A 13,740-nucleotide genomic window follows, 5' to 3' on the forward strand; every position below is an offset into this window, starting at 1 on the left:
TTGATAATGCATTTTACCTTAAATCCGTTGTTTTCCTACAAAATTCAAAAAGCTTACACTCTAAAACACAGTCAAGTGCAGATAATACATTTCATTGGACCAAAGTTCAACCTTCAAATCGTCTATACCCCTATTTTTCTACAGATACATAATTTCTATTCATATTTTGTAAATATTAGTTTCCAAGCTTCAGATTATATTATTTATAGATCTCTACATTTTTACAGTGTTACACCAAATAAATAAAATTAAAATTATGTAGAAGCTTTTTACACAGCAATTTAGTATAAACACCTTACGTCGAAATTGCTTATAAATCATTACAAAGATGTTTCGCACATGCAATTAAACTTAGAGTGGCACTGTTAGTTAATTGTAATAATTATATTTATTATAGTAGTTATTGTGCATTTCTTACCTAATAGGGTATTTGACATTATCTTACTGTTGGGTGCCAGAATATTTTATTTTTCAACATCGGATGGCCGTAACACAATCTTGTGCATCGTCTGAGTTCTTAAATTTGGCCACTTGTATCACTTTTAGTGTATTGTGTATCTCCGCCGCTTTGCACCAACGCAAAGCGTTGGTTTGGTTACTAGTCTAAAATCCAGTTACGGTGTGTTGTATAATCATATATGTTTTAGCGCCTAAAGTAATAGTCGTATCCACGAGGCTACTCGTCGGTCCTAGTGCTAGACACTGGTACATGACAGAGATAGGATATTTTACTTGAATACAGGGATTCTCAGGCCATGGGGCTTTAAATTAGTTTAAATCCAAGTTTAAATTCTACTCGCATAATGGAGCTATTTTTGTTATGCAACTTTTTAAAAATATGATCACTATTAATTTCTTTTCACTTCTCATGCTCGTAAAGTTCGTGTTTATGCTGGGTCTAGGCGACATAAAATGACTTTTTATGCTCTAGTGCATAAAGAAAATCTTCGTCTAAGACCAAGGCAATCAGGTGTAAACAGCCATAAACAAAGAAGTTTCTACATATTTTTTTTCTACATATTTTTTTAAATTACTTTATTTTATATAAAACTAAAAATCAATAAAAATAGATCAATAAAACTTAAAATGCGCAATTATAATAGTAATGCGTGAACAATGAAAGGTACATAGTAAGTGAACAATTGTTTCCACTGCTTCTATTTCATTTCCTCGCCATCGAAGTCAAAAGCAGAGTGTAAAACTCGAACATTAAACCCATTTTCCCCTCGACGTGTCTATCTACCCTCGCCGTACCGGCTCTGGTGGCTATATGAACGTCTTGAGTAAAATGGCTCGTTTTATGCTCTCGTTGTACAATCTACTATTTTTTCATGCAGTAATTTTCAATGTGTATGCGACACAACACAATGCAAAATTGCAAGCACATTGATAAGTTTTTATTTATGAGATGTCAATTAAATGAAAACAACAATTAAAGGCCCCCGTACCATGAGTCTCCGATACACTGATTTCATGATTAAACTTTGAGGATCAATAAATTATCTAAATCAAGTTATTTGAAAATGTAAAAAAACAAAAGTAGCCCAGCTTAGTTATGCGAGTAGAATCGAATCTTGAATTTAAGCCCCATGACCCAGACACCGTGTATACAGGATTGGAACGCATTTGAGAAAACCAGGATTGAATCTAGGTCTTCGACAATCCGGGGTGCATGCGGTGTATAGGTAATATATTCAAGGGAAATAATTCTTAACAAGGGAAAATCATAGAATTAAATACAAAATCCAGAAAATGACTACCTATCTGAAGTTTGAAAGAGATACGAATACGAGAAACTAAAATGATACAAGTGTCGAGAAAGTTTTACAGAGTACAGCACTCAATTCCTTTTAATATCTCATTATGAACTACAAATACCGCATCATTTATTAAATTTTAGATTTTACCATACAAGTAAGGCTTATATTCAAAGATAACTACCATATTACAATGAGATTGAATTTTAAACTAGCCTCTCTTATTTTCTATAGTAGACACACACAATGGATAGGTACATAAGTATTCGAATACAAAAACAAAGAGGGATAGGCAAAATACCACAAGGCCATAATAAAATGGATTGGAAATACTCTCCATACTTATAGGCTATGGTCCCTTAACAAGACACGATGGATAAAACACGTTCAGCTGAGTCTTTGTGACGCTGTAAGTTAACCCACGATTCCTAAGACGCACACACCATCACAAAATGAAACACTTTTAAGAGTCATTAGAGGTCCAGTGCAAAGTTACTAAAGTCGTATCTCATGGACTTTGTGCGGGACTCGGCCAGGGTGGCCGGACTTTTTCCAGGACATATTTGAGCTGGAAACTGGTGTGAAAATGCTACAGGTACTCATCTATCTGGTCATAGTCTTCGTCTGGGGGCGAGGGACCAGAGACGGAGAGGATGGGGAGACCGAAGTGCTTGACGGTCTCAACACTGCCCGTGTCATCAGACTTAGCCTCCTCGCTGATCGTCTCCTCGCGAGGCGTTTTGGCCTTGCACAGTCGTTCTGACGAGTCACTCATTGTTGTAAGCGGGATGTTGTCAGCGGACCTGTAACTGACAAGTATTGAAGAATACCTTCCTTTTCTAGTTAGTTTTTGAGTTAAGATGATCGAATTTGAACAGCGTTAACAACCTAACTCCGCCACACCTTCGGGTAACCATAAGAACAGCTGGCGCGGTAGAAGCGGCCAAAAATAAGAAATTAAAGAATTATCAGGAACTTGTTGCGACATACAAGTTTTCTCTGCCGGCTTTGGGAGCCTAGGTTCATGGAATTGTAGTGCACGTAGACTCATCAAAGATTGCAGAAAGACCTAATCGACACAACTAAGGAGCAAAGGGCCGGAAATTGTGTGTCTCAACGAATTATCATTACTGACATCTTGTTAATAGTTACAGTTAGTTTATTTATATATTGCTATCTTTATCTATTATAAATGTGTATTATAATATGTATGGTTATGTATGTGTATTTATTATAAATTGCACCACTTACTGAAATCTATTTCTTAGGTACCTCTTTCTCTTGAAAAAAGTTGTCTCTAATAGATTGCTCTTCAGCAATAAGGCTGCTTATTGCTTCCTTGTAATGTTATTTTCTGTCTATATACCTGTTTTCTGTGTTAATTCCTATGATAATGTGATGTTCAATAAAGAGTCATGGTATTGTATTGTACTTACTGCAGTGTTCATATCAAATCCGATATATACTCACCTCGCTTTTCTACAGAGTGTGGACTGCGATCCGTGCCTCCTCAGGAACTCGCCAGCATCAAAGCCAGCAAAGCCAGCAGGTTCGGCGGACACGAAGATCGCCGAGTTGACCCGAGGTCGATTGCAACGCGCCAATAGACGCTCTTCGCACTCCAAGCTCTGGGTGTGGGTGTGCGACCAACGCATGTGCTGGAATCAATATGGAAGGTATAGCTTGCGCGTTGGTAGGTCCTGTCTCTATAATATACTGAGCGGCAGAAAATCTGGTCCTGAAATGTATGCAGTAATAGGTAATTTTGTATGTAGTGAGTGGGCCAAATTTCGCGCCGCTGAGTATTCTTAAACTTTGTTAGACCTAGTTCGAATGACGTTAATACATAATGTCTAAATTGTTAGAGGATTTTAACAGGTTATAGGGTTGATATTTTGGTTGAGTAGGTACCCCTGTTAAGTAAGATTAAGGTTTTTTCACCAGAATGCTTGATTTAAGGAGTACCTAGTTACACCTTTAACTTGATACAATTTGAACATGGATCAATGTATGAAAATATTTGTCAGCCGCAATAAAAAATCCTAAGAAACATTTACGGCGGCATTATAGTTAAACTAACCCAATCATCTGCTGAAATATTTCACATGATTTGAAGACACCTTGTTTTACTGGTAATAATAATCCAGTCTCAACTTTTTTTTACATAACAACACAAGCTAGAACGAAGTTTCCTTTTTTAATTCGACGTTGCAATTGCATTAAAACAAAGGTAACATTTTTGCATGGATTGATTGTGCTGTGCATGATAGTTATAATAATTTTCTTCAGTATTTAAATGATATATCTACTACAAAACATCACATGATATCAAAATCAGTAAAACCTGCGAAATATCTTGCTTAAGATAACAATGCTTTACTACGAAAGTCAGAATAATGAAATAACAGAGGGATTATTACAATTATTAGCTTTGCTAACCGACGGACGTCAAACAGAAAGTTCTGAAGTTACCCGCATACGCTTTGCCTGAATTTTGAATTGCAAACTTGTAATTGTTTCTCTGATATACAGATTGTCCTTTAAAGTTTCTGAAAACTTCAAGTTGTTTAACGGCAATGTTGTGATGAAGAGTGACACAATGCATTTTTCATGATTTAAAGTCGGGTTTTTTTCCGCGTACCTTGATTTTAGAGAATATTTCGGCACAGTTGTATGCGCCTTTATAAAGAGACGACTGGAGAAATGCTTCATCACAAAGGTCATACGCTCGTCTTGTTAGAGAAGTAACAACCGAATTTAACTGTCGCGGGTGGTGATGTGATCGGTATCGATTAGTGAGAGTTGAAGCTATCGAAATTACAAAATACTCAAAATTTTATCGAGAAAATGGTTTTAAGTTGTCAAGTACCTACGTGGTCATGGTCACCAGTGCCAAACATAGTGAAACCTGATCGTGTTCGTGATAATACGAAAAAAGTGAGTGATATTGTGAGTGTATTTTGCCGTGACTTTAAAGCTAGTTCAAGTTCCAGTAGTAGCTAGAGGGCATCTTGTTAGGAAGAGAGGTAGATCGGTTACGTCCGATTTATTTTTCTGACTGACAGTTATACTTGCATACCCGCAATTCTCCAGTCGTCTCGTAATCATAGCGCATGCAACTGAACCGAAATATCGAGCTTCTCTAAAATCAAGGTACGCGGAACAATACCCGAATTTAAATCATGAAATTAGTAATGACCGCGATAGTCAAACGCATTGTAATGTATTTTTCTTTTTTAGGGTTCCGTGCCCAAAGGGTGCCAACGTAACCCTATTACTAACTGAGACTCCACTTTCTGTCTGTCTTTCTGTTTGTTCGTCCATCTGTCACAGGGCTCTATATCTTGAGCCGTAATAGTGAGGCACTTGAAGTTTTCACAGATTATGTATTACAGATTAGGTATACCGTAGGCGACAGGCTAGCAAAAAGTGGCTCCGAAGCGGTAACGGTTCGTGTGTTCTGCCTACCCCATTTGGAAATACAGGCGTGTGTGTGTGTGTGTGTGTGTGTGTGTGTGTGTGTGTGTGTGTGTGTGTGTGTGTGTGTGTGTGTGTGTGTGTGTGTGTGAGTGTGTGTTGTGGCTGCTATAACAGCTAATACTAAAAACAGAATAAAATAAATATTTAAGGGGGGCTCCCATAACAAACGTAATTAATTTGCCGTTTTTTGCTCGTTATTCATAACGGCAACAGGTAGGTAGACGCTTGAAATATTCACAGAATATTTAGTTGTATAATCAATCTTAAAATAATTAATTTAACTAAAAATAATATATATTTATTTATTCCCATACAACAAACTTGTTTTTTTGCCTTTTTTGCTAATGTCTAATGTTGTATACATAATGGTACGGAACCTTTCGTGCGCGAGTCCACCTCGCACTTGGCCGGTTTATTCTAGCGTTTTGATTATAATTTTACGATAGTTTACGCATTTTAGTACTAGGTAGATTACATATAATTTCATTAAATAATATTATGCTTAGACGAGTGGAATAAGAAAGAGAGGCATTTGCCCTGCAGTGGGGCACATTATAAGCTATTAAACATAATATATATATATATATATATATATATATATATATATATATATATTTATATATATATATATATATAATAATTGTTTATTTCCTTTAACAGAAGTTCTTGTCGAGATAACAAGGTTGAGACCCCCTATTAAGTTTTGAACTTGTGTCAGGAGGCCTCGCTCTTCTAAAACTAGATAATTTACAAGCCAGGAAAATTACAATTTGTACCAGATATTAATATTTAGGTAACCTGATTAGGTTACCTAAATATTAATTAAAAATTACTTCAAAATAATATCGATCATCAAATAATTATATTGGGTTTCAGAATAATAAAAGTGTCGTTAAAATTGAATCACCAAACAATATAAAAATGTTTACCTAAAAATTAATTTTTGATCACTGAATAATAATATTTATTATCAAATTACGTGGCAGTCATGCGGTTGTCCCTTTCTCTGGCTTTTACGTTTCGTATTAGTATGATAGTGATGATGATGGATTGATGGATGGATGGGGACTAAATGGAGTAATTTGAATAAATTTAAAATAACGAAGTTTCATGCTGTCAGTATTAGAAAAAAATGGTCGATTCTGGCACTTCGCCGGCCGCTACCGCGGCACGCTCGCTTCGCTAGCTCGGCTCGCGCGCTGAAGGTTGCGGTACTACCTAACACTCCTTCTCGCTTCACTCGTCGTCGTACCTAACCAGCCTTGTAGTAGAATTTACTTAAGGAACAGATCTATTTATTAGGTGACAGATGTACTATTTTGGTGATTGAACTTTGATGATCAAACTAAAATTTAAGATACAGGTTTACATTATTTTGATGACTCAAACTTAGAGACAGTTTTGATTAAAATGATGACTAATATATTTATTAGAGAGATATTATAATTAGGGGTTTTCCGATTAGTGACACATCTAAAATTAGGTGACGGAAAATATAGTTCATTAATATTCACCCCTTTGGATTATAATGTCCTTAAACAGATTAAACCCCATGTTTTAGTGTCTTTCATTCATGAAATCAATTGCTTCAAACATATTATTTAAATTACAGTACATCAAATAGGTATTTCATTTTGCTGTCGCGGTATGAATTGCTATATATTCCGCAGTTCACTTCAGAAGTATTTTTTGCTTCGCGTGTTGCTAGAGTGTCATCCACATGTCAGGCGTGCCGCGAAGCGCATTGTGACAGCGACATATTGGAACTACTCCAACCATGAAAACGTAAACATTTTACTAAGCTTTGTAGTCTGAGATCCCTTCGTTAATATTTATAAATTTGTAATATTTTGGATATGTAAGTTTATTTTATTTAACACTAGTATTTACTTATTACTTTAATCGGGAAAGCCAAAAGATGTGTGTGGAATGTGGAATTAAAAATCAGCAATTTTACTGAATTCTTTGGGAATTTCCAAAATTTCATCGTGGTATTCATTTACATTGTATAAACACTTGAAAATATCGGAATAAATAGTAGTCTTTTGTTGTCTTTTTACTTTGGATACAGTAACTTTTACCATATTAGTAGTATTGGGTAAAAATAACCCGTGCAGGGCGAATTCAAACCAAAGAGATATGGACGTACCTCTTATGATGTTGTGAGCAATAAACTTTACCGTAATTAATTTTAATTTATGCCACCCCACTCATAACGCATATTGCATATTATTTATGTCTTCTTAAATAGCAAACACCTAGTTGAAATCGGATATTGTAATGGTTTAGGATTTATTTTCGTACATAACCCAGAGCCGAAAAAGTGCATAGTTTCATAACTCAAGTTACATTTTGAGCAGTTAATAAAATAATGTCCTTCCTTAGCCTGCTAAATCCTTTTAGACGATTAGGATCTTACACTATAATACTCCAAAAGCATATTCTAAAGTATTACGAGTAGAAGTTCGTTTCTGCGTGACGAAGCGCCTGCGCCCTCAATCTCTGATAGAACTGTCATTGACAAGCACGCGATTCGTGTATTAGGTTTATAAGGAAACAAGTTTGCTCCGTTTTGGTATCTTTCCTGAAAATACGTCGATATTAGCATAAAAAGTGTTGTCATAAATCCTTTTTTAAAATGTTGAGATAAAAAATATATTATATCATACTTTCTCCAAAATCCAGAACCTCAACTACTTACACAACTTTTGAAAGTGTTTTCTTCTGAAAATACAGTTCGAAATTAGCGAAGCTCATACATATTATCTTCCTACAAAATGACTTCAATTTACATAAGTCTGTACTGTTTAAGTATTATACTCGTATAGTATAGAAAAGGGTAATCATCATCTTCATTATCATCATCATCTACATGTAAATACATACGACAGAATTATAAATTGCATCTGGCAGCATTGGATCTAAGTATATTTATATGTCTCGGATATGACAAATTCAGGAATAGTCAAATGCCCTGTTGTGATGTTCTAGCGCTATTTTTATTTTACACTTTTGAGCATTCCTTGGCAAATTATATTTCCTATTTCCTTTGATAAGTCAAATATCAAAGTTGTACATAAAGACAAATAATGTTTAACTAACCCAAGCTTTGAGTTTATTTAAGGGTGCGTTTAAATAGGTAGTTCCTTGTTTAACTTTCCCATTAAAGCTGTAATAACGTGAGTTAGAATGGTACAGTCGCAAGTTAAACTGACCGTGTAACATTACACTTACCCTGCGCAATCTGTTGTAATCGTTAAGTTTTACGATAATCTCCTCCTTTCATTTACTTTTTGCTGATTTCATTATTAATTTTTAACTGCAAAATGCAGAATTATGTAGCTGTATTAAAGTATAATGTAGTAGCTGTTATGTTCATGATTTATTTTTATTTTAAGGCATACCAGTACTCACGTCTTAGTACGAAATGAAAATCTTCGTAAGTTGTTTAATCTAAATACTACAAAAGAGTCAAGCTGTAACCGCAAAATGTCCAAAATGATAAGGTACAAAAAATCGTCTACAAAATACGATACCTGAATTCCACGCGTGCTTGTATTCAAATAGTGAATACGTGACCCAACTATGTAATTCAGTGGTCGTTCACGCACAGAACAATGAATGTACAGCGAATTTGTTAATTTTAAAGAACAAACTAGTTAAGTTTTAAAAGTCTAGTCTTACAAGGAACCCCTATAGTTTCGCCATGTCCGTCCAACCGTCCGTTTATCCGCGGCTTATCTTAGAAACTGTTAGTGATTGAAAGTTGTCATTTTGTATGAGCTTGGCCAGGCTCTATTATTAATTACGTGAAATAATATTATAAATGCGAAAGTGTGATTGTATGTTTGTCCGCCTTTCACGTCGTAACGGAGCGAAAGATCGACGTGATTTTTGGCATAGAGATTGTTTATGGGCCAGAGAGTGACATAGGCTACTTTTTATCCCGGAAAAATGCACAGTTCCCAAGGGAACGTCGCGCGATAACCGAATTCCACGCGGGCGAAGCCGCGGGCAAAAGCTAATAATAAATAAGTAGACATTGCAAACAAACTGAACTGTCATACCTACTCAATTATTGATTATCACCTATACCTACCGGAGTATTAGTGTAAATTTTTGAAACAATATTTTTTTTTATTCGAACGTCACGCTGAACTAATTAATTGTTTATCTACATCCACATCATAAGTCCTCTATAATGCGTTCAAAAACCGTTGGCAATGACCAGCATAAAACAACCGATTTTACTATGACAACATTCTTGTCTGTGGTAGTAGGTAAAAGCAGTAACGTGGGTACTGTTCATTACAGTACCTATCAAGTACTGTATTTTTTTTCGTTTTTTTTTACTGTATCATGGCGATCTGTTGAGCTCAACAATAAGCCACTACTCTGTCCGATATCTTGTATTTGTTCGTGTTCTATAGCTCGGTGAGACACTTCACATCTGGGTATCTTGAGAAAAAAACATTCGTTACAGAGATTTTTTACTTGCCCCCATTACTGATGTCATTATATTTGCGTTTTTTTAATGTGTTGTTTTTTAAAGTTTATAAAAAATATTACTTAATTTATCTGTTTTAATTTATTTATTACGTAACAGTTGCATAAACTACTATTATTATTGTGGCACACGGAGTGACCTAGCTTAAATAATAAGCTGCGCATAGCTTTCATGTCGTCGTCGTTCACAATTTTATTGAAATCAACCCTTTTGATCCCGGACGCAGAAAGCATTGATATAGATTGCTACTACATAACAAATGATGATTTGGTTCGAAACCTACGTGATTTGTTGTTATTTGTAAACTTTGTTTTTCTTACCCTGATTGGGATAGCTTCACACTAAATATTTAATATATTTGTTTAGTATGTTTGTTCTAAAAATATAAGACTATGGCTAAGTTAATATCATTGGCCATCATCATAGACAGTCGTCAGCATAAAATGCCACAATGACCGAGTTTGCGCCACTTGCATCCATCAGGGTCTTTCATTGGCCAGAATTATCATTGACTAATGCCCATGGCACACCCGATTAGTTACTGCTCTTCCCATCAAACGGATGCAGAAAGGAATTGCATTTCTTGGGCACATGAAGGGTTATTCGATCAAACTATGCTTGTTTAACATCATCGTGGTTTAATGTTTGCAAATGTGAGAATCTAATTGCTGTAAGTGGAAGTGTATTGCCAAGTTCCTCAGTGACGTGCCTCGTTATACAGTCGTAAAGGAAAATACGACCTTTTTATGGCCTACCGCTATGAGTGCAAAACGGCGTGAACATTAAAAAAGCTCGTCGTGTGCGGATTCTGATTCGGCCAGCGTTTCATACGAGGTTGCGTGCGATAGACTTATGTGTGTTTAACACGAATGTTGTTAGCGAATACGAGGTTTAAAGGTTTAAAGGTAAGAGGTTTATTTAGCTTTATAATTTAGAACAAACCAATATGAAGGGTCCACGGAAAGAACATGCCTAGTCACCTTTTTTTATAATTGAGATTTTAATCTCAAAATGTAGAGCTCACAAAGTTCTATGACTTACCATTGAATTAAATAATCTGAAAACAATATTAAATCTATTTTTTTATCTTTTAAATAAATGGTAACCATAGTAATTGTTCGTGATGACTAACATTCAAAGCGCTATAGCTCAAAAAGTTGCTTAGGTGACTAGACACGTTCATTCCGTGGACCCTTCATTATGTTTTATTTCATTAAATATTTGATCGTGTTTTGTTTTTACATCGAGTACCGGGTACCTAAAAAAACCAGCGTAATATTGGTTACTGAAATGATTATTTTAAAATTATTCCTATTGTATTGCTAAAAAAACAAAGGTTCAAAAAATGTTAACTTTCAGTAGGTAACCGTTTTCGTTTGCTTACAATTACCAAAAAAAAATTTTTTATCTTTAATGTTTATTTTGTTGGCGTCATAATACACATCTATTTTATGTGTAAGACCTACGTATTTACTTTCTTTTATTGTGTCATTATCAAAAATTACAATTAAACTCATATTTATTTCCAATCATTGAACAACGCGATAAAAACAATAATGATAAAGATAAAGCGCGTCAAAGTTTGGGACGGTGGTGATGTTGACGTCACTTCTAAGTAAAACATATATACATAAGTTTGATTTCACACGGAATCGCAACGCGCTAAATTTTCAAAATTAAAAAAGAAACGTGTCCAATACTTCTCGATAATGTAACTAAAGGATGAAGGAAGCTTAAAGTCATTCAAAGGGCTATGGAGAGGTCTATGCTTGGGGTTTCTCTGCGGGATAGAATCAGATATGATGATATCCGCAGTAGAACTAAGGTTACCGACATAGCCAGAAGAATTGCGAAACTGATGTGGCAGTGGGCGGGCACATTGCTCGCAGGACTGATGGCCGATGGGGTCAGAAGGTTCTCGAATGGCGTCCGCGGACCGGGAGACGAGCTGTCGATAGGCCTCCAACAAGATGGAGCGACGACCTGGTTAAGATCGCGGGATCGCGGTGGATGCGGAAAGCACAAACCCGGTCTGAGTGGAGAGCCTTGGGGGAGGCCTAATGTCCAGCAGTGGACGTCTTTCGGCTGACATGATGGTGATGAATGTAACTGGAAGTATTTATTATATTTTTTATGAATCTAGGCAATTGAACAAATGTTGCTCGTTGAAACTTAAAAAAAAACTGTAGGACATTCTTTGTCGTTATTAACAGGTTTGAAATGTTAAAAGGTTAAAACAAATGTAACAAAAAATACTTTTTTAAGATTTTTTTTATAAATAATAAGATTTTTCGATCGCTGTATGGGCTTTACGCGTCAGAGGTGTCTTACCAACTACAACCAATTGGCTTAAAATTGTAATCACTGGTAAACGCCAACCGTGACGTATTATTATGGTGCCATTTATTGCAACTATCAGAATTTCTGATTCAAAAGTCAACGACTCCTACGTTCCAAATTAGTTGAAAAGTGTTGAAATGTAACGATGCGGGTCAAATCCCATCTGATGATCCAAAAATCTATTTCATTTAAAAAGAAACTCATTTTCTTTCAGCATTTCATCAACAAAAATAAATATTGAAAAAAATAATTATATGTAATTAACTTTTTTTTATACCTACCTACAGCTGAAACTGAAAAAAAAACAAAATTTTCAATGTACCTATCAAACTTCCAACAAGCAAATAATTGGCTGATTAAATTTTTTTGAAGAGGTATATTTTTTATATAAAACGAAAGAGCTGTCGGTCTTCCCTCTTTATCTACTAAAACTACAAAACTTAAAAAAAAAACTTGTATCTCTTCAAACAAACATTACTTATTGTTAGCCAATTATTATTGCGTTTATTCTATAGACATCTGGATACAAACCATTTTTTTTTCTTTTGGTTGAAGAGGATTTTCTAAGCTTACTTATTTATTTCAGCTGTTTAAAAATTTAAAATAACACACGGAATAGATTGTAACCAAAGGGACACTCCTGTACATAGTGTACAGATCATCAAGAACTTTGGTTCCATACTCATTTTGAGTGCAAATTACAGTGAAGGTGCCGGGAAGTGAGAGTCTCCGCCTGTGATTGGATGCTTCGTGACCGGAAAGCCAGTTCCTTTCATATGGAAGTGCGTAAACAAGTAGCAATACGTGAATAAAACGCGAACACATTGGTGCTTGATGGGCAACGAGTTTGCTATATCAAGTTTAAAACTGAAAAAAGAAATTGACGCAGGGGTTTGGTGGCGTCAAATTCTCAACGGTTTTAAAAATGATCGCGAATCCTCGTCGAAATTCTGCATGGTCGCTGTGTTCTTTGTGTACGAGCGTGCGTAAAACAGCGTACGTGATCACGTTGTAAGCGTGTGGCTTACTTGGTGGTCGCAACCGGAACACTGGCATTGGCAGTGGGAGCAAGCCCGCGGTTTGCCGCGGGCGGGGCTGCGCTAGCTGCCTTGGATTTGCTCATCGGGCGCTGCGTGGAGCAATGCAAACTGACACCCGCAGTCGCGGGCGCTCCGCCGCGGATATTGGAAGCATCGATCCAGGAGGCAGCACACGTCCTGCGCACCACACCATTTAAGCAACACGGACAGCCACGGCCGAGGTTCTGTGTGTCCCTACAGAACATTCCAATTTCAAATGCCTTTTCGAAGTTATTATCTAGCTACTTTTGGATAGCGTTTCTAAAGCATGTACGGGGTAATATTACGACCCACGAGGTCAAGTCGGTTAGAGACGGGGTCTACTGAGGATATTAAATTTAGAAGCGAAATGAAATTTGGTATTGCTTTCGGATTTGGAAAATACATAGATGCTTTTAATTTTAAGATAAAATAAACATTTATAAAGCGTTGTCATTACTTGCCTAATACCATAATACTTAGTGCTTTACATGATTGGTTGTCCACAGGAGGCTCGTGCTAAAAATGAAACCTGACACAACTTTGTTCAAACATTATTTACATAAACAGCGTCAATGGTAGATAATTGTGTTGATTT

At 36.0% G+C, this 13,740-nt stretch overlaps 1 protein-coding gene across 1 annotated transcript; it reads right to left on the reverse strand.

Annotated features, from left to right (window-relative positions):
* Nucleotides 1–1,766: 1,766 nt before the first annotated feature.
* On the reverse strand, nucleotides 1,767–13,495 carry LOC141436914 (uncharacterized). Its single transcript, XM_074100034.1, has 3 exons — nucleotides 13,113–13,495; nucleotides 3,228–3,415; nucleotides 1,767–2,560 (listed from the first exon to the last, which is right to left on the reverse strand). The coding sequence occupies exons 2-3, from the start codon at nucleotides 3,410–3,412 to the stop codon at nucleotides 2,347–2,349; spliced, it is 399 nt and encodes a 132-aa protein (XP_073956135.1). The 5' UTR covers nucleotides 3,413–3,415; nucleotides 13,113–13,495; the 3' UTR covers nucleotides 1,767–2,346.
* Between the last annotated feature and the right edge of the window lie 245 nt (nucleotides 13,496–13,740).

The sequence above is a fragment of the Choristoneura fumiferana genome, chromosome 17, assembly GCF_025370935.1.
Source record: "Choristoneura fumiferana chromosome 17, NRCan_CFum_1, whole genome shotgun sequence".
NCBI classification, from domain to species: Eukaryota; Metazoa; Arthropoda; class Insecta; order Lepidoptera; family Tortricidae; genus Choristoneura; species Choristoneura fumiferana.

Bases quoted from the DNA above. Each gene is read 5' to 3' on its own strand.
- LOC141436914 (XM_074100034.1), bottom strand. From the start codon at position 3,412: ATGCGTTGGTCGCACACCCACACCCAGAGCTTGGAGTGCGAAGAGCGT. The intron at 2,561-3,227 runs GTGAGTATATAT...TGTCAGTTACAG, and splicing joins ACACTCTGTAGAAAAGCGAG to GTCCGCTGACAACATCCCGC.